This window comes from Crocodylus porosus, unplaced genomic scaffold, assembly GCF_001723895.1.
Source record: "Crocodylus porosus isolate Cpor-Errol unplaced genomic scaffold, CroPor_comp1, whole genome shotgun sequence".
In the NCBI taxonomy this organism is placed as follows: domain Eukaryota; kingdom Metazoa; phylum Chordata; order Crocodylia; family Crocodylidae; genus Crocodylus; species Crocodylus porosus.
This window is the reverse complement of record NW_017728914.1, coordinates 37,118,936-37,139,147: the sequence shown is the minus strand read 5'-3', so window position 1 is coordinate 37,139,147 and position 20,212 is coordinate 37,118,936. Positions and strand designations below refer to the sequence as shown.

The window sequence follows — 20,212 nt, the reverse complement described above, 5'->3', positions numbered from 1 at the left end:
ACCCGGGACCTTCTTTTTACCCCCTACGTATTTAAAAAAGGACTTCTTATTGTCCTTAATCTGGGAAGCTAGTCCCAGTTCCATCTCTTTAAAAAAAAAATTGAAACAGAAAATTACTTAACTGGAGGGTAGCGATTTAAAAAGGAACCGGGTTGCCCCTCTATTACCTTGCTATTGGTATGTATCATATGCTTTGGTGAAACTTCTGTTGACTGCCTGATTACATTCTTTTGCTCTGGGTTGAGCATTTGATCTCTCCTGTCTCTCCTCCAACATCCTTCCCACTCAGCCACCTCCAAGGAATCTTGCTGTCAATATAACTTGGGCTGTAACATGTTTGTGCTGTACCCCATGAGGGGGTGACAATACTGTTGTCAGTCTCATGCTTCATCAAATTTCCCTTTCATTAGGCAGAGCTTTAAAGTGACGTGCAGTGGTCTTGTCATAATTTTCAATGCAACTCAATAGATTCTACAACAGGGGATGTGTGTAGTCTTCAGCTCTGTTTTATGGGCTTTGTGGTATCATCTGAACCAGATGACTTTTCCAACATTTTCCTGACATGATAATTTCTTGGGCAAACGAGGACAGAGAGATAGCTTTCCTGACAACTCCCTTTATCTTGGAATACATTATACCTGTGTCTTATTTTAGCCATTCAGCACTCTTTCCCACTGCTGTTTCTGAATACTCATGTGAAAAAAATCTTGGCAATCCCTTCCCAAGAATAGCACTGATATTACCTTGCTCCTAGGACATATTTCTTATTGGTGGGATGACAGGAAAGCATCTGTTACTAAAGAATGCAATAACTGATAATTGTAGAACATATCTTACAGTCCTATATTTTCAAACGTCTTTTTTTTTTTAACAAAAAAAACATACCTTACTTAAACTGTACTCTTTCTCCTTGGTGGTTGGCTAAGTAGCATCAAGGATTTCACAGGAGCAGGATTTTTGTTACCCATAAGGCACAGCAGTAAGATATTTTCTGGAGATACTTTCTGGCCATTAGCATATTTTTTTAGAGTCTTATTTAGGTTTGTACAGCACCTAGCTCTACAGGGCTCAGCCCGGTTGGAACCTGAACGTGAGGGCAATTCAGGTATCAGTAGTAATTTCAGTCTTCCTTTTACTAACCTATAAATGGGATTTTTCTTAATAGTGAATCAAAACACAGTTCAGCACATCTCCAGTGTTACTAGAAAAAGAATATCTAATCCAAATTAATGATTTTTCTCTGTACTTATTCTTAAGTATGTATTCTTATTACTCTACCGCTCATTAGAGAAGATGTCTTAAAATAGAAAGGAGCTATGGTAGAGACCATATATTTTCCTAAGAATATAACTGAAAATTACCTTTAATCCATTTTGTGGGTTCATTAGAAAGTTTCGTCCAATATCATCAAACATGATAGTATTTTTCCTGCTGTAATACTCTGAAAATTTTCCCCATATGACACCAAGGGGCTTCACCTGCAAAAATAAGTGTGCGGGTGTTTTGAGATTTAAATTCATGATTTAAAGGTTGCAAGATAGAGAACCTAAGTACTGCAACTTGACTGAGCTAAATGTTTGGATCTTTTTGTCAAGGAATTAATAGGTGTGTACAGCCCATGTTCTTCATGATAGCACCTCATAAATTACTCATCATTAAACATATATTAAAAATAACAACAGATCCAATACATCTATCACGTAAGACAGATGAACATTCTCCCAATAGTCCTATATGTTTGCTTGGTTTGGTTAAGGAAAATATATCTCATCCTAAAAAAGTATGTGTATGCCCTCTTTCATACACTTATTCTTACTAAAAAACTGTTAGCCTATGGGGGAAAACAAAAAGGATCCTTACGTCAATTAGCCCTCTCCTTGGAGTGTGCACTGTTATCATGGCGGCACTGTCCAACATGAAGGTTATCTTGTAGTTTGCATTTGTGCTCACTCCCAGCTCCTGCATCAAAGATTAATTATTGAAGCTTCGTATTATGACAGTTTTACTGTTATATGCTAGGAACCTTGATTGTAATACATTACACTTGTGAAAGGATGACTAGAGATGGGCTAAAAATAGGTGTCTGTTCTTCTATCCAAGGAGAATACTGTACTGTAACCATTCTACCAAGAGACAATAAAGCTAGTGGGAATGAACTTTTGCAATTTCTAGAGTCAGAAAGTGAATGGTAGATGCCAGTATAAAACTGAAGTGGCTTTATGAAAGTGGTGAGAGAGAGAGCATGCTCTTTTCTTCCTCTTCAGTACCATCCAGTATGCACAACAGGAAGGAAGGGGACATTCTCCTCCACCACTTCCAGATATTTTTGGATCCCTGCTCAATCTTTACGCCAGTGATACTCAACCAGGGTGCCCCCAGGTCCTTTGAAAGGTGCCACAAGCTGAGAGGAGATAAGCAGATACACTTGTCCCTATTTGGACAGTCCCTCACCCATACTGCCTGGCTCCTCTGCCAGGAGGCAATATATAAATTAGTTTTGGAAACTGGGTGCTGCTTAATTCACAGAAGGTATGGAGAAGCACCTCAAGTCAAGGTTGAGAACAACTACTCCTGGCCAGGAGGTGGCAGTCTGCTTGTACCCCACTTTTATTTGCTTCTATTGTTGCTACAACTGATCACCAGGTCTAGAGACCAAGTAAAAGAATTGTGGATAACGGAAAGACATCACTACTTAGTCAGTACAAAGATATGCCTCAATCTCTAGTGGTTTGGCTCCTTTTGAAATAAGGATTCCAAAGACAATTTAAGTCACTTTGGAAATAATCCTTGACTGACTGGCTGTGCATCATTTCCATTTCAAATCCTTTCCAGAACTCTAATGCAATGCTGAAATCTGCTGACCTGCTATAACATCAGTTTTATACTGCAGACTATTATGCTACTGTGCACATCATATTTAAAATTCAGCCCCATGCACAGCATAGGCAGAAACCATCCACTGAAACAGCACTCTTACAGCCACACTTGAATGATTTGTTCTTACGCACAGAAGGGCATATCCTCCTTACACACAAAGTGCCTTCCACTTGGGTCAGTGTTTTTGTAATACTGAAGCTAAAGGTTAAGCAGGCTCCGAATTCCATGTGTGCATGCCTGGTAAGAATTTGATCTGCACTCCTTTTTTGTTGCTGCTGTTATTGACTACCTTTGAGCATCGACAAAGACTGTGATTACTTTTGACCACAGACAAAGCCATTTGTTTCTGCATCTTCCCTTTAAAGTCCAAATACTCTTAAGGTTGTTGTACCTAGATGGAGAATGGGAATAGTAGATTAGGAATGACAAAGCTGAAGAAGGATTAGGATATACAATGGGAGTCCTCCTTACTCCAATTAGAGAAGCAGCAACCGGAGTCTTGAATGATCAAGATCCAAGCCTTGGCTACAGCAGGCTCCAAGTACAGAGGGAGCCCAATAAAGGTTGTGTTTTAGCAGCATGTAGAAGATCTGAGAAGAATGTCTAAGAGGTAGAAAGACAGGAATAGAGTGAAGCAGGCAAAGCTCAGTATGGAACAAATGGCTGCTTCTCAGTCGAAGGACCCTGGACTGGCACACGGTAGTCACCCAGACTTCTCTGTGACCACTGAGAAGTAGTCTGGTCACATTCCTGCAAGAATGGGGAATGACTTCTTCAATGCCTGCAAATCTGCTAGGGCCTGGGTAGAGGTCAAATATAGTTGTGGACCTGTGTCATTGGACTTTCCTTATCTATGGAAGGACTTCAGTGAATTGTCTGGTTGAGAACCAGAGAGAGGGGAAAGTGAGGTAGTAACATATCTAGTGGACAAACAAGTCTCTTACAAGGATATGCAGTCACATGTGCACATTGAATTGAAACTACATTTTTGTACTAGTGAACCAGTCACTTTAATTTCTTTGGCTTACCCTGGATTTTGGCCAATGGTAGCCACCCTCTTCCCCTCACCCCACAAGGAACCATAAAAAATGAGCAGATATTTGATAGGAGCATGTATGTGGCTACAGTTAGGCTATATAATATTTACCCTTCTAAACGTGACTTTGCTTTTTCATAACTCAAAAAGTTTCATAGCTTAGTTTGAAATGAGCTGAGCTGTACCTGTAAGTGATTTTGTTTTCAAATTAAGCAAAAATGAACACAAGCAAAGTAGAAAACATGTTTCCCTGTTAAATAATGTGAAAAAAGGGCAGCCCTGTAACAGCAGGGATACCAGGGTACAAATTTTGTGGGGAAAAAGAGCCCTCCTTGAGGAAGACATACATTTGACTTTGCAGCTAAGGAAAACTGGTTTTGAGTTCACTGAATTATAAGCAATAGGAAAAGAAAAAAACCCCCACATAAACAAAAAAAACTTCACAAGCTAAATACAAAGCAACTTCAAAGCCTGTTAAGTGGATATCTAAATCTGACTGTAAATCTGCTTCCCAAGTTTGTTGTACCAGCACTTGTTTTGTTTAAAAGCCATAAAGAACTGAGTTTGAAAGAGGGTCTTCTGCAGACTTCATAAGAAAGGCACCTCCCAGCATTCAATATGTACTTCTACTTTTTAAAAAAGAGCTGCCTTACAATTACAGAGTAGCATATGCTATCCCAATGAGAGACTATGCATGCATACAAGGATAAAGAAAGCATAACCAGTTTGAATGAGACCACTTCAAAAACCTGCGTTCTAGCTGTGCAAAGTGAACTGTTGCTGCACCAATATTGTGTGTGGAATTTTAAAGATTAGACTTGCTGGCAATTTTGCAAAGGAGACTAGTTTTAAAACTCATTTTGAACTTCTTGAAAGCTTGAACAGCCTTTGATCTCATCCTACCTGCTCCCAGTTGCTAGTAACATTATCTGTTCTGCGGAGTGCAATCTGATTAAAGAGTATGAACGCAAGGCTACCGAATACTGACAGCATACGAGTTATTTCCAAAACAACTTACTTTCATTTTAGCTTCAATCCACTTCATGTTAGTAGCAGCTAAAACAAGGGGAAGAGGGGGGAGGGGAAAGAGGGAGGAAAGAACACTATTGAAAACAAAACTCTTTAATTCTCACAGATTCAGTTTGTTTTTTTTTTTTAACTATACAATCTGCATACAACACTTAATTCTGATGTGCAAAATGAACTTCTCATTATACTTTTCCTCCACCACTGCATTCAATTTCATTTTGACTAAAATATTTACAAAGGGAAGTTCACCAAACTAGTCTTTCTTAGCTAGAAGAGAGACTAGATTAAATGTTTGTATATTTGAAAAAGATTATTCTAGACTGTTCAAGCTAAATTAACCCTCTTGTGATACAACTTAGGGCTACTGCACACCCCAGCTCAGCTAAAGATCTTTCTCCAACTGTTAGACATGAAATGAATGAATTTGTTGAAGCAGATTAGCTACTATTTTTTTAATATAAATGGGACAGTGTTGTTTGTTTCTGGCTTACCTCTGCTAGAGGTGCTCATTGCTTATTGCCTGGACTGGGATATTTCCACAACAGAAAGTTATGTATCATCAAGCAGTGCATGGGGGTCGCTTATACAGCTTCATTCCTTCAAGTACTTGTTCATCTGCACAAACTAACAATCATCATACGGAAACTACTTTATTCACTTACTTAAAAGAACAGTGTGTGATGCTTGTCCACATGAGATTTACCATCTTAGTAAAGTTATAGATCTAACTGCTCCTCTGTACAGACCCAACTCAGTGAATACAGTACAAGTACCATTAAAGTATTGCCTGATACTCTGTGATGCATAGCAAGGGCTATAGATACGTTTAACCCAGAATCTCCGCTGCAACATCCAGCATTATGTATACTGAACGATTTACAAGAGAACTTTAACTTGCTAATAAAAATAACTTACACCAAATTACAATATCATAATCCTCATATGCAGATGTTAGGAATTCATGAAGATATGGCCTCATTAACTCTACCCCAGTTTCAGCACATGATCTGTGGTCTGAAAAGAAAACAAGCATTCATCACTAGTTTACAATGTTTTAGTCTTACATTTCTTCCTAGCCAGATATTTGTAGAAGCCCCATCAATTAAGCTTCTGAGCATTGTGAAAACATTAGTGAATTTACTCTCCTAAAACACCACTATGCAGGGACTAACACCCATGTTCCCCCAAATCCAGTTCAGTTAACCATAAGACAGTCTTTCTTTCCTCATCTCAAAAAAGGACAGTATTGGTGACTGTGCATACCTCACTACAAATATAGCAGTCTGCCTTAATCAGAAGACTACTGTTTATGAAACTATTAAATACAGATTTATTAATGGCATCCTCAACTCAAGCTGTAATTAAAAGCTTGAATCAGTCTCTCCTGATGCCCCCAAATTCCAGTCCAATGTGAAGTTATCAAGAGAAAAACGTTGGTTTTTCAAGGGCATTGATCTGGCAGCTTCAAGGCGAAATGTGTCTGGGTAGACTTTTCATAATCAAGGAATCTCCTCTCGTTTCCCCCCGCTGCAACTCCCCTACCAAGAGCTGGACTCACTTGCAGATTGAGTTGCCCTTTTGCACTAAGTCAGTTCCTCACACATTTACCACCTAAATGCTCAGGACAGAAGATAACTGGAAGCTGACTTGGATACAAGTCTACACTATTTTTGTAAGTCTTTTTTTTACATCCCCATGTAGCAACTATACGTATCACATGAAATCATCAGTACAAAATGCTGGAAGGGCACAAGATTATTTAAAATAATAGCAAGAGAGCAATACAAGCCAAAGCAAATCAAGAGGTTCTTCAACTTACCAAACAGTGTGTAATCAACATCTAGTACCAACAGCTTTTTCCCTTCCCTAGGTGGATTCAGAACTTCCACTTTGTATTCTTTAACTCTGCGGGAAATTTTTAGAAGGTTTTCTTCCCTGATACAACAGTATAAACAATTATGGTTAACGAGTGCAGACTGAACATTAAGTAACAGTGCAATCTTTTCTTAAAATGGCTAGAACAACACACCTATTTTCTACTTCAACAACTTCTTCCTCAATATCAAAATCATTAATGACATCATCATTATCAGGGGGTGGTCCAAGGACATCTTCCTAGACAATAATAATAAAAAAAAAACCACAGCAGCAATAAATGAAACTCATGCCAGACCTCTGGATTTTGTTACAACACATCACAAGAAAAGTAATACTCTTTAATCCAAATGCTTTTCACTTCAGTAGTACCATAATTATTTATAAATACTGATAAATATTAGTGACAGGCTTGAGAAATATTATTGCCAGGATATCACAGCAACAGGACTTGCACATAAATTTGGTCACTGCACAGCAATTTTGCAAAGAAGTACATTTTCTAGTGTGCAGAAATCAATTAAAAGTTCTGTAAGAAAACTCATGTTCCATACAAATGGCAGCAGCACAGAGTTATAAATGTACCTCTTTTTGTATATTACTTTCTGGAATGTTAGCATTTCTCAAAGGCAGAAAACAGCTGCCAAAAATACAGTTCATTTTAACAGGAATAAGGGAACAAACAATTTACCAGACTCTCTTCACGAGTTCCCATCATCATAATTTTAGTATTTGGTTTCAGCTTGAGAGCTCCGAGCTTAACGTCGTCATCTGCAGGTCTGCCTGCAATAAAGCAGATTTTTGTATTTTTCTTCCCCTCTTGGAGGTTGCACGATCACATTTGATCCTAGATGACACACACAATACTATGCCATTGGAGCCTCAGTTTCCCCTTGTATCTGTTATTGTCATTGATATAGTCAAGGCAGAAGTGTTATAAATGCATTTTGCAAATTAATGCTAGTCCAAATTACTTGCCATGTAAAGGTACTTATAAGTCCAACCAAGAGTGGGGCTCCACAATGCTGCATTCTGCACATATGCAGCTCCTGTTGCATTTACAGTTTAATTTGCAGCAGTTTAAACTGCTGATGTACACTATGATGTGCTGCTACATGATGTAGCATGTTGACATACTAATGCTAAGCAACACCTAATGATGTGTTAACCATCCAAAGCATTTCAGGCATTAGGTGGGGAAGTAAAAAGCTCTGTTAGTGCGCACCCCTTGGACAGGCTAAGAAGAAGCTCTCCATGCGATGACTGAGGTAAATATCATGAATTTGTGGATGGCATACCTTTCATTTTGAGGCCAAGCAGTTTTTGGCGCTCTGGTAGCACTCCAGTAAGACCTTTGAGAGACTGCTTGAGATCTAATACTGTATCTTCTTCTGACAGTGAGGTGATGGTATATTCCTGTCCACCCCATTTTATTGTGAGAGACAGAGACATCCTTGAAGCATATGTTTGGTACTGCCGTCAGAAACACCTGCTGAGGTGAAAGTGGGGGGGAAAGACATTCATATAAAATACAGAACTAAGAAGAGCAGTTAGCTGGAAGGGGAGACTACATTACAAGTAACAATATTTTTGAGCATATTGTATTGTTACATTATTGTGAGCCCTACACACTTTTTTTTTTTTTATGTAGTTGTGCTTCCAGAATTATGTTTCTAAGCCAGGGGCGAGCAATCATTTTGGGCGGAGAGCCGCTTACTGAATTTTGGCAAGCCAGATGGCCGCATAACAGGCAGCCTGGGGCAGATGAATATTAATTTTCTAAATTTTTTAGGGGCTCTGTGGGCTGGATAGAATGGCCTGGCGGGCCACATCTTGCCCACCCCTGTTTTAAGCATACAGTTAAAATTAAGAACTGGCCTTCCTTACTCACTTACACAGATCTGTGCTCTACCTGCAATAATACACACTCCAGGCCATATTTTATTATGCCAATATCAAGGTAGGTGTTTTTGAAAACAAAGCCAAAACACACACCCACACAATGCAATTAGACTGCAACCAGTTCACTTTGATTATAGTGCAGACATAACAGCCATAATTACCAAATCTCTAATTTAAGTAGCATCGTTCATAAACTGTATTCAAAACAATTGGGTTAGTTTACAAGCACAAGAGCAGATGGGGAGAGATTTTTGAGTGAGGCATTCAACCAATATTATCCTTGGGGTCTGTCAGAAAATAATCTTACCACCTGCATAACAGGAGCATGATGGAGCCAACAAAGATCAAGGCCTTGGGTAGACACAAGACAGCCTGTACCCCAAAAGCCAATCCAAAAATCACTAGGGGAGAAGAATGCTATTATCCTAACATCACCAATGAGAAATCAAGCCCCAACCAGATTAAATAATTTGCCCAAGATCACACTGTACATCAGTGATTAAGCCAGGAACTAAAATCTCAAGTGCCAGCACCATCTACTCTATGAAGAGCATCTTCTTTCCCTAGCACAGCCGTTCAGGCAATGATTTATTCTTGCTGGGATGCAGTGCTCAGAGTATGAGCTGTATCAAAAGCAACTAACAGATCCAGTTGTTAGTGGATTTAGATTTAGTCACCGGAGCCAACTCTGTTTCTCTAGCATGTCCAGGCCTACAAATAAATCCCCCTGAAGCAGAGAGAAGCGAATACTTTGCGCAGGACTACATCTACATCTTAATCTCCTCAATAATCTTCTGCTGCAAGCGGAGCTGAAACCAGCTTTGAAGGATCTTAACGGACACATCTAACAGCTCATTTCCTACAAAAATGCCCCTCCAGAAGTGGCTGTAGCCCCTGGCAATTAATTGGTCCTCGCCAGCTGCGAGACAAATAGGGACGTCGCTCAGGGGCTGCTGTCACAACGCCAGCAAGTATCGTCTAGAAATCTGTTATCTAACAGCAGCAGAAACTTATCCAGATGCAAAAGCTCTTCTCCATAAAGGAAAAAGAACTCCTTGCATGCCGAAAAGCCCAGATCCACTGGAGAGCACCAGTAGCTTGAATCGCGCAGCTTGCTGCCCGAGAGAGGCCCTCTGGCCATTCGTGGATGCTAGGCTGGAAGCAAACGATCTTTGTGTTTGTCACGGGTCAACACAACTTTGGTCGGTCCAACTCAACCTGGTGCTTCCACGGTCTCTGAGGAGGTCTCCGAGTAAAAGGCCGCTTCGAATGAGATGGACAGCGTGTTTCATACGGCACCGACTGGGTGCAGGACATGCCTCACAGCAAGACGCATGCTGGGCTTCGATGGCCACAAAACCGAATCAGCCACTGTTTTTCCCCACACAGAGGTAAAGCATCACTGTGGATAATCCGCGGGTATTTGATGAGGTGATGGGTTTGCTGCGGAGTCTCACCAGCTCCCGCGACTCCTTCAGGCGCCCCCTGCACGTCCCTTGTTTGTAACCTCCGACCTCGCCCCATCCCCGTGTTGTTTGTTGTGCCGAGAAGTTAACGGACGTGTGCCCCCCACCCCCCACGGGTGCCGCCACCCCCCACAGCGTTGAGGGCACCCCACTCATGGGGGAGCTGAAGGCCCCTTCCCCTAAAAGTGACGTCACTCCTAGGGACGAGCGACCCCCCCGCTCACCCAGGGCTGCGGAACCGGCACCTTCCCAGCAGCAGCCGCACCGGAAGCGGAAGTGATCCCTGTTCGTTTCCCCGCGAGCCGGAAGTGCGCGGAGGGGGGGGTGAAAGACCCGGATACGGCAAAGCCGAGCTGCTTCTCTCCCCATAGAACGTGGCCCGCTCTGCCGACTTCCGGTGTAGCCCGGAAGTGCACGCCGCCGCCCGGAAGTGCTCCTGGCGTGGACGCCGTTGCCGGGGCAACAGTGGGGCGTGACTGAGGGGGCCTGGGCCTTGGGTCGCTGCGGCCGGGGGTGAGGAGCGCGCTTGCGGGGAGGGGCGGAGGGCTCCCTCACGCACACAGGCGCCTACACACACACACACACACACACGCACAGAGTTGTCCACCCACACACACATGCATATATGTATGCATACGTACCAAATAACCCCACACACGTGTGTGTGCATGAGTGTACAGGGATGTATTTGGCAGCCGTGTTGGTTGGAGACCAAAAGAAATGCAAAACTCTGCATCTCTGGGTTCAGAGATGATCCCTTTTCTTAAACCAACTGAGAAATTGTAAAAAAACCAAGAACCCCAAAAAAGGTATTTTTCAGGCTCAGGGAAATGTAAAGATGGTAAAAAGTCCCCATGGGTAGGAAATAAACTTCCTTTTTGTGTGTATACGCACCTGTGTGTGTATACACCCACTTATGTCTATGTGTATACGACCACTTATGTGTGTGTATATGCACACCTGTGTGTGTAAATGCACATTTATGTGCATGTGTATATGCATGCCTGTGTGTATATATGCACACACCCACCCCAAAATGTGTGTATATGCACATGCCCACTTGTGTGTGTGGACACATGTATACCTATGTATGTCTAGATACACATGTCTATGCAGACATGCATACACACACATGGTTTAACTAGTCCACACACGTGCAGGTGTATCCCGCCTTCAGGGCACAAGCCAGCCAACGAGGCTTCGGGATCAGATCAGCTGTTGGCCTGATGGAGTGCGCTTATGGCTCAGGCCACAGATGACAGCGTATGAGGGTGTATGATGGTTGAACAACTGGGGAATAGGGAGGAATAAGGGTTTTCCCCCCCAAAGGCTGCCTGCGACTATGCACCTTTTCAAGTTGATTTTGGAAATTGTCATTTCATCAGCTTGTGTTTCTGCGAAGAGAGGTATGAGCCGGAGAGCAAGCATTCCTACTTCACTTGGAGGCGATCCAGAACAGGTACCCAAACTTGGCTAAAATGATGTGTACGTTCATGTACTGAAATGGTTCACTTCTTAGGTGTACAGAATTCTGCCCCTGCCTTTCTATTTCCAATACTGATCCTTTAATTTCATGTGCACTGTGATTCCCTCCATGCATTTCCCCAAGGCCTATCGATCCTGGAGAATAAAAAAAAAAAATCCTATCATTGCTAACATGAGTTTAGGACATGGGGCTTGAGCATGGTGGAGTGGAGTTGCCAGCATGGTGTAATTTACTCTCGCTGGGAGCACGTCTAAGGCCTTATCTGCAGCAAACAGAATGATTTAACTTGGTCACTCTCTCAACCAGGGTGCTGTGGCTTACAGGCAGCTGTGAGATGCCATACAATGTTAGCACTGTTAGGTGTGATTAACAAGATAAACCCAGAGATTTCAAACAGGAATCCATAGCGTTAAAACCCTCCTGCTCTGCTGTGATATTTCTGAGTTCTTTGTAACAGAAGAATCACTTTATTATTTTTCTGTTGTTAAAAAAATGACTGAAAACACCTGGCATTTTCCAAGGGCCTTTCCCTGAGCCTATTGAGGGGTGCCTCAAGTCTAAAAAGGCTGAGAACTACTGATTTAATTAAAATGATGTCTAAGTCATTTTAGTTTAATCAGTGCTGCCCCATTGTTTGAACACTTAAAATCAGTTTTGCGAGGGTTTAATATCATTTCAGCCTGTTCCTAGATTATGCTTAAACTGTAAGTAACACTGACACTACAGCACCCTCAGAAAGAGGTGCGTTTTCAAAGGCATTGTGACTCAGAAATTAATATTATTAATATTTTAACTTTTGAGCTGATTCCATCCAGAATAAGGGGTCTTCTGTTTTTCAAGATTTCCTGGGTGATTCATGAGCATTGGCTTCAGTAGGGATTCAGGGTTTTTTTGGTTTGCTGCTAACTGAAGTACTGCAGAAAAATAATTTTCTTGGCACAGAAAGGATGTCTTGTACCAGAGGGCATTCAGTTTGATGAAAACTGTTTAAGGATAATTATTTAGCTGCAAACTGCTTTCTTACATAGAAATTAAGCCGAAGTCATACAGACACTTGATTTGTTTTTTAACATCATTAAAGAGACAGGACCAGATGGGGGAAAAAAAGAAATTTGCAAAGTATGTGGAGAAAGGCAGTAACTATAAGCTTCTTTTCAGCAAAGTAACTTCACTTTTCAAATGCATGCCTAGCATATCAAATCCTAATATTTAGAAATTAAGATCTAAACAGAACCTGCTTGGGACCTAATCCCCTCCCCCCACAATTTGTTTCCTCTTTGCAGATTGGAAACACATTTAACATATTTGAAGTTCTAAAGTATACTCTGTCTCAGACACGCACATACTTTTGGCTTCCAAAAACAGCATAACAAAGGGATACTATTGTAATGAATATTCCTGTCAGGTTTAGCTCCTGTCTGCATGCAAATCCAGGTAAAACAAAGCAGTACTCTGTCAGTCAAGAAAACACATTCCTTACAACGTGCTATTGTCCTTTATTGAGACAACCATTTCAAGTCATGTTGGCAACTTGCCAGAGCTGTAAATGATAATGAAAAGTCACACCCTAAAAGGATGCTGGACAGGAGCATTGCGTCCCCAAGGCCAGTTCACATTTCTTCTTTAAAGATACCGAGTAGGAAATTGATGTCCCAGCTCTGAAATTTTTATGATAGTTCTTAAATGTTTGGCAGAAAGATGATTTTAAAAGAAAAAAACAAAACCCAGCATTTTCGTTTGCTCTGGGGAATGAAGGTGAAGAAACTTCAGCAAGGCCTTTGACACAGTCTCCCACCCCATCCCCATTTGGCAGGACTAACCGGACCTTGTCGTGCATCCACAGATGCATCTGGAGCAGGTCCAAGGAGGTGATCCTCCCCCTCTACATGACACTGGTCAGGCTGCAGCTGGAGTACTGCATCCAGCTCTGGGCACCCCATTTCAGGAGGGATGTGGACAACATTGAGAGGGTCCAGGGGAGGGCCACCCACATGATCCGGGGACAGCAGGGCAGGCCCTACAATGAGAGACTGCGGGACCTGAACCTGTTCAGCCTTCACAAGAGAAGGCTGAGGGGGGACCTGATGACCGTCTATAAATGCACTAGAGGGGACCAGAAGGGTTTGGGAGAGACCTTGTTTCCCCGAGCGCCCCCTGCATAGCAAGGAATAACGGCCACAAGTTGTTGGAGAGGAGGTTTAGATTAGACATCCATAAGAACTACTTCACGGTCAGGGCGGCTAGGATCTGGGACCAACTTCCAAGGGAAGTGGTGCTGGCTCCTACCCTGGGGATCTTTAAGAAGAGGCTTGATGCCTACCTGGCTGGAGTCACATGAGCCCAGTTTTTCTCCTGCCCAGGCAGGGGGTTGGACTTGAAGATCTACAACGTCTCTTCCAACCCTACTTCTATGATTCTATGAAACAGACTATTTTAGGCCCTAGTATTAATCAGGCATGCTTTATTCCTGGTATTCAATGCACACAGCTTTTTAAATGATTATTATTTATGATCCATTAATGCCTTAGGTCCCCTGTTACAGACCACGACTTTGTTGTGTGAGACCTTGACTAATCCTTACAATGTCCTGTGGTATAGGTATGTGTTATTACTCTGTTTAGCCTACTAGGGCAAAAAAGTTGGTAAATCTAATTTTGCCCCACTTTTTTGGATCCAGAATGGGTAACATTCAGGAAATCCAGTGAATGGGTAACATTCAGGGGAGGGGGAAACAATAGAGAAATTTCTAAGGCGTTTCTTTTCTCTGTCTTTTTTTGATGTGCTCCTTCTGCTCTCAGGTTCCAGACTGAAAGACGTTTTTTTTGCAAAAACCTTGGTGGTGTAATAAAAGATAGCACCTCTACTGTAAGCCCCGACTGCTTTTTCCTCTAGACCAATATGACTACAACCTGGATTCCTGACAGACTGAAATAGAAAAATTGATAGCATAACAATATGGTAGCATGCCAGACTGATGCCTGCTGCCCTTACCAGTGTTTCAGGTCCACAGCATGCATTGCTGAGCACCCTGAAAAGAGTGTTCCTATGCATGAGTGTTCGAGTCCAGTGGCTGCTTTCTTAAAACATGGTTTTTAATAGTCTGCCTCTTAAAAAGAAGAATCCTTGCAGCAGCTCCAGTATGTGGCAGTTCTAGGAATGTGATGCTGGGAAATTGTTAGTTGGTCACTGAAAACAGAAAGCAGAGAGTAATTTGAAAGACAAGGCTGCCTTCCAGAATGATCTATTAAGGAAAGATTTCATAGATATTAGGGCTGGAAGGGACCTCGGGAGATCATCGAGTCCAGCCTTTAGCTCAGGCAGAGTAAGTTAAGAAGGAAAGGTAACAGCATACTGAGGCAGAGGTGTTGAGAATCTGCCATTTTCATGAGCTGTAATGAGTGCAGGATCAGAACCTGCTTGTAGTGCAGATTATGGATGAACCAACATCCCTGATATTAAAGGCTTTCCAAGTCCTTCAAGCTATTTGGTTCACAAATTTCATTTGAAACGCTGACATTTTCCAAATTTGCACACCAGATTAAATGCATGCAAGGGAGAAGGTTCAAGATTGCAGGTTGGTACTTGCTGGTCCTGTTTATATTGTTTTTTTATTTAAATATATTTGTTTCATTCCCCTGCATTCCTACACTTTTTTGCTTGGATTTTCTTTTGCTCCATTCCTTGTTCCTGACTCTGAGTATCCAAGTTGCACAAAATGACAGTTACTGCCAGATGCAGATTTATGCAGGCATGCTCTTTATGACCAGTGATGCTAAGTATAATGTAACAGGCTCTGTGGCCTAGTGGATTCTGTCACGGCTGAGCATTAAGAATTGCATTTGAAATCTGGATTTGAGTCTGATTCTTCATGTGGCTTTGGGTAAGTCACTTAAGGCAAAAATGTCAAACACAATCCTTAATTGTGGGGGTGCATCTGTTGCCAGTATCACAGCTGGAGAATTGGGTCTTTGTCAACTTTAAAATGAAACATTCAGTATTACTGGACACTTGAAAACATAAGACCTAACTACTCTTTGTCTCAGATTGTTACTATTTCTATAAGTACTCCATCAGTGTTGTGAGGATTATTTAATCAATGCTACTTCTCTAATACCCTGCAAGTCCTAAGAGGGAGTATTAATGTATGCTGCAGTCCCTTGCTTCCTTACTTTAATTGATGGCTTTCTGCCACTTTTGGACAATTATTTTATTTATGTATTTATTTATTGTCTTTGCATCCTAGAGGGATTACTTAGTAAGAAAGATAATTGTAGTTCTTTTGCTTGCAGAACAAAAACAGATTCATCACTTTTGTCACATCACCAACTCTCTCTCCTACCCAGCTCTGAAGTATCTCAATACAGATTAGTATATTTTTCCACCATAGGCAGTAGTAATCTCTGCATACAGTGGAGCTTCTATGTCTTTCTGCAGCCAGCGTATTCCAATAACATGAAAATATTAGGACCCTGGATTTATTTTTGCTGAGCTAGATTTTTCCTGTATATTCTTTTCAGAGATGTGAAAAAAAAGTAATGTCATGGAAAGTTCAGAAATAGGTGAGAGATGGCAGGGGGGAGAAGAGAATCAGTTGAATGGGGGTGGATTGAGAACTGGGAGTGTTGGGTGGGGGGAAGCCAGGCATTGGACAGAGACTTGGAAAGAAAAAAGAGAGGGGAGAGTTCATGGACCCAGGAGGCTGAAGACTGAGATTAGATAAGGAACCATGGGATGAAGAGACTAGGACTGATTGGACAAGAAAATGGGATAACATGTATAGGAAGAGAGACCACATCACAAGACTGAGTTGAGGGAAGATGAGGACTGGCTGGTCAAGGACACGAAGTGGGAGCCTATGATGGGGTGGGGGATGACCGAGCTCAGATGTAGGAATTAATAGGATCATTGTAGGAACGATACTGGTATAAGGAGGACGGTGGTGAGAGAGGACTGCAACTGAGTAGGCAACAAGAAAGATTGGACTGAGACAAAGACAGGTTAGATTTCTTGGGGAAAGAAGTGTTGTGTTTTGGGGAACAGTCAGAGTAACATTCCCCTCCAGGAGTCTGAAATACCTGATCGTGTACATCTCAGGGTGAGCACCCCAAACTAGCAGATATCTTTGACTATCTTCTTTATTACTGACTTCCCCTGCCCCATCTGAAAAATGGAGATTCTCATATCCCTGTGCCTGTTCCAATGGTGTTGTGCAGAGAAATGGGTTGTGAAACACTCCTGTGCCATGGTGATGAGTCCTATGGAAACAATGGTGAGGCAGTTCATAATTGTGTATTCAGGGACAGGTTTGCATTGTGTTACTGTCCACTAAGGCAGGCCTAGGCCACACACCTACAATGAGCATAAAACAAAATACTGAATAGGGGCTCATTAAGTGAGCCCTGTCTAACCTCTGCACTGAAAGAAGCAGGGGTCCCAGGGAAAGAGAACAGGTGGTAATGTAATTAAAGACCATACCATAACGAACACTCACAAGGGAGCCACATTATAGTTCCACAGGCAGTCTTAATTCTGACACATCCTCACTTTGACTGCATGACATTGCACCTTACTGCCGTTCCTTGGACATTGTTTTCGTAGGTTTATTACAGCGCGTTATCAAGGTAGCTAGGGCATACTAAAAATATACTTTTAATATGTATATATAAGTTTCTTGCAATAATTGCATGGAAACTTGTGAAATAAAATCCCTCATGTTATTGTCCATCTTCAGCATGGAGGAAAGCATCATACATGCTCATGTTTATTCTGCTCTTGAAATTCCCTCTGAGGGACTTTGTGTCTAATTTGAGGTGTTGACACATGTCCAGTCTCTCACCAGTGAGCTCTGGGAAGGTCCTTTGAAAGTTCTAATGAGACATCTGTGCGCAGGGTTTTCTTCAGACCACAGCCGAGCTTTTGTTTCTGAGATGCACAGGCTCTCTCTCTGCTGACTGTTGGACGTTTGAAATTGCCTCTGCTGATAACAAGAGGTAAATGACTGTATTCTGGACTCATACCTACCACCACATGGAATTGTAAAAAGGTCTTTAAAATCCCTGACAAACAAAGCAGGAGGGTTTTAAGAACTATAGGACAGCAGGGCAGTTTGTAAAGCCTTGTATCTGGTCTGCCCTTTGGAAGCTCGTGCCTTTCTGAACCAAAACATTTTTGCAATGAAACGTTAACTCGGAAGAGGTGGGAGATGAAACGGAGGCCAGGGCTGCTTGTAAGATGCAACTGCTGCCTTGACAACACAAAGCATCTGTGACAGGAGTACCTCTACTAGAGTCCGTTTATCAGTGACTCCACCCTCCTGTTATGGGCCAACCGCCTGCCTTATCACCTGCTATGCCTTGGTCTTGATTAATTAATCAGTGTTAATTAGTGGGAGGCTGCCCATTTATTTGCCCTGGTGCCAGGGGGTACTATCTGCAGCTCTTTTTCCTCCCCTACACCACAGCCCAAGCCTCGCAGATGATACCGATGTGGTTTGATCTGGATCTTGTTGTAACTTAGCCCTCCCCTTGTCTTCCCTGGGCTTTTCACAGCCCCATCTCACTCTCCCTGGGGCTTCTGTTAGTGCACCCTAAAGTGCTGCACCCTCTCTGGCACTGGGATCCCCACGCCACCAGGGATCCCCTATGAGGCCTTCTCCAACCCCTAATAGCCTCACCCAAACCCTCAGTCATAAACAGAAAACTCAAGCCCCTGCACTATAACATAAAATCTAAGTCATCTGGCTAAACATCATTCAATCCCTACCAGGGAATGCTCCACCCTGTAACAGCAAACAGGAGTTACTTGTGCTCAGGCTTCTCCAGCCTGGTTGCTCTGGCAGAGCTCCTTCTCCCTTGACTGCTAGCAGAGAACTGACCTCAGCCCTGGGGTTTATATGTGCCAGGCCCTGCCCCTTCTGGTCAGCTGACTCCCCAGCAGTTGCCCTAGCAACCCACACCTGTGCCTCTGCTCTGCTCCCGCATCATTACATTAATACTTACAAAATAAGAGGAACGTTCAAACTGCTGTCTAGAAATCTTTGTCACTGTTTCACCAATGAGTATGGGGATGGGGAATGCCTTAACAGGTGTGCCACAGGAAATTCTTACTCATATTAGTATGCCTTGGGCTGGAAAGGGTTGGGAAACACTGCCTTAGAAGGCTCTGATGTAGGCCCAAACAGTGCTCAGATGGCAGGAATAAAGTTGTGCATATTATTTGGTCAAGGTTTGTCTCTCTCTTATGCTTGCTAAAGTCAAAGAGTAATTGTATCTGAGAATCCTTACAAAGTTTGCTTTCCAGAGTCGCATGGATCATAACAACCTGCAAAGCACCTGCACAGGGGGAAGGGATGGAGCGGCAATGGACCTAAAGCCATGAGCAGCTGGGCTCTGTGGCCCCATTTCTGGCGAGGGAAGAGTTGGTGCTGCAACCTGGTAGATGAAGAGACCTAAGCACAACCATGGGGGGACCTCTGTTAGGACTCTGCCTTTGGGGCATCCTAAGAAGATTGGGGGGCGCTCATACATGAGAAACCTTCAGAGAAGATCATGGTTGTAGAAGACCCCTTTCTGGGCTGAGCTTGTAGGACCTCTAGCAAGACCCAGCATCCACATACAAAATATGGAAGGGGGGAAAAATGGTTAAGTTGGACAGTTTCTGTCACAGTTACCACAGGATTTTCCCTCCTGAACATTTTCTAGTGCCTTTGTGGAGCCGAACTGCAAGTGCCTTGAAACAATGGAAGTGGGACTCATGGTAGAGGTGATATCTTTTATTGGACCAACTAGATTTTTGCGAAAAAAATTCTTTAATTGCTTTTCTTTTTTTGCAAAAATCTAGTTGGTTCAATAAAAGATACCAGCTCTACCACGAGTCCCAGTTCCTTTTTCCTTTAGACCAATACGTCTACAACCTGGATACTTGAAACAACGGGACTTTGCAGCTAATTACACTGTGCATCCAAATGCACGGCTCGGATTTGGTGCTCCCGGTTTCTCAGTGGCGTAAGGCGCATGCCAGGGCCTCTGGTCTGCAGCCCTGTCCGATGCAAGCAGTGAACATGAACGTGATTATTCATGCGAACAAAGCCTGCAGGACTGGGCCCGTAAGCAGGGGTCTTTGGCACCGGAGGATGGGCTGGGAGAGGATGGATTCTACTTCCCAATGCTGAAAAAGACGCTAAAGCACCGCAACCAAAGGTCAGCCCCGTGCTGCAAGGAAGGGCACTGCTCAAGTGCAAGAATGCCACGGAAGAAGACTTCAGGGATGCACTCGGGGGCCTGAGGCGAAGAAGGGCTCCGAGACCATCCCCCGTATCCGACTACCTGCGAAACTGCCGGCCAGGACCGCGGAAGAACCACAGCTGGTGGAGGAAGGCGCCGAGGCCGAGCGCGGCCCCTGACTCGGCGGTTTCGCTCCGCAGCTCGAGCCCAGCCTGTCGCCTGTCGCCCGCCCCGGCCGAGACGCGAGGTGCGGCACAGGAGAGCCGGGCGGGGAGGAGCCCGGAGGGAGCTGCGCGCCTGCGCCGTGCGGCCGCGGGGG

General features: G+C 43.1%; 1 protein-coding gene across 3 annotated transcripts in view; it reads right to left on the bottom strand.

The window, feature by feature from the left end:
• Positions 1–10,515, bottom strand: part of UBLCP1 (ubiquitin like domain containing CTD phosphatase 1) — a 15,056-nt gene extending 4,541 nt beyond the window's left edge. Inside the window, exons 1-9 of one of the 3 annotated variants that reach the window (XM_019535304.1) lie at positions 10,410–10,514; positions 8,116–8,309; positions 7,509–7,600; positions 6,972–7,057; positions 6,762–6,877; positions 5,858–5,956; positions 4,932–4,969; positions 1,861–1,959; positions 1,362–1,478 (exon numbers count right to left, since the gene is read on the bottom strand). In XM_019535304.1, coding sequence (XP_019390849.1) covers positions 1,362–1,478; positions 1,861–1,959; positions 4,932–4,969; positions 5,858–5,956; positions 6,762–6,877; positions 6,972–7,057; positions 7,509–7,600; positions 8,116–8,269 — 801 coding nt within the window. In that variant the 5' untranslated portion in view covers positions 8,270–8,309; positions 10,410–10,514. Of the gene's footprint in view, positions 1–1,361; positions 1,479–1,860; positions 1,960–4,931; positions 4,970–5,857; positions 5,957–6,761; positions 6,878–6,971; positions 7,058–7,508; positions 7,601–8,115; positions 8,310–10,409 lie in introns of all 3 variants that reach the window. The other 2 variants (XM_019535305.1, XM_019535306.1) reach the window with 2 other exon arrangements.
• Positions 10,516–20,212: the final 9,697 nt, after the last annotated feature.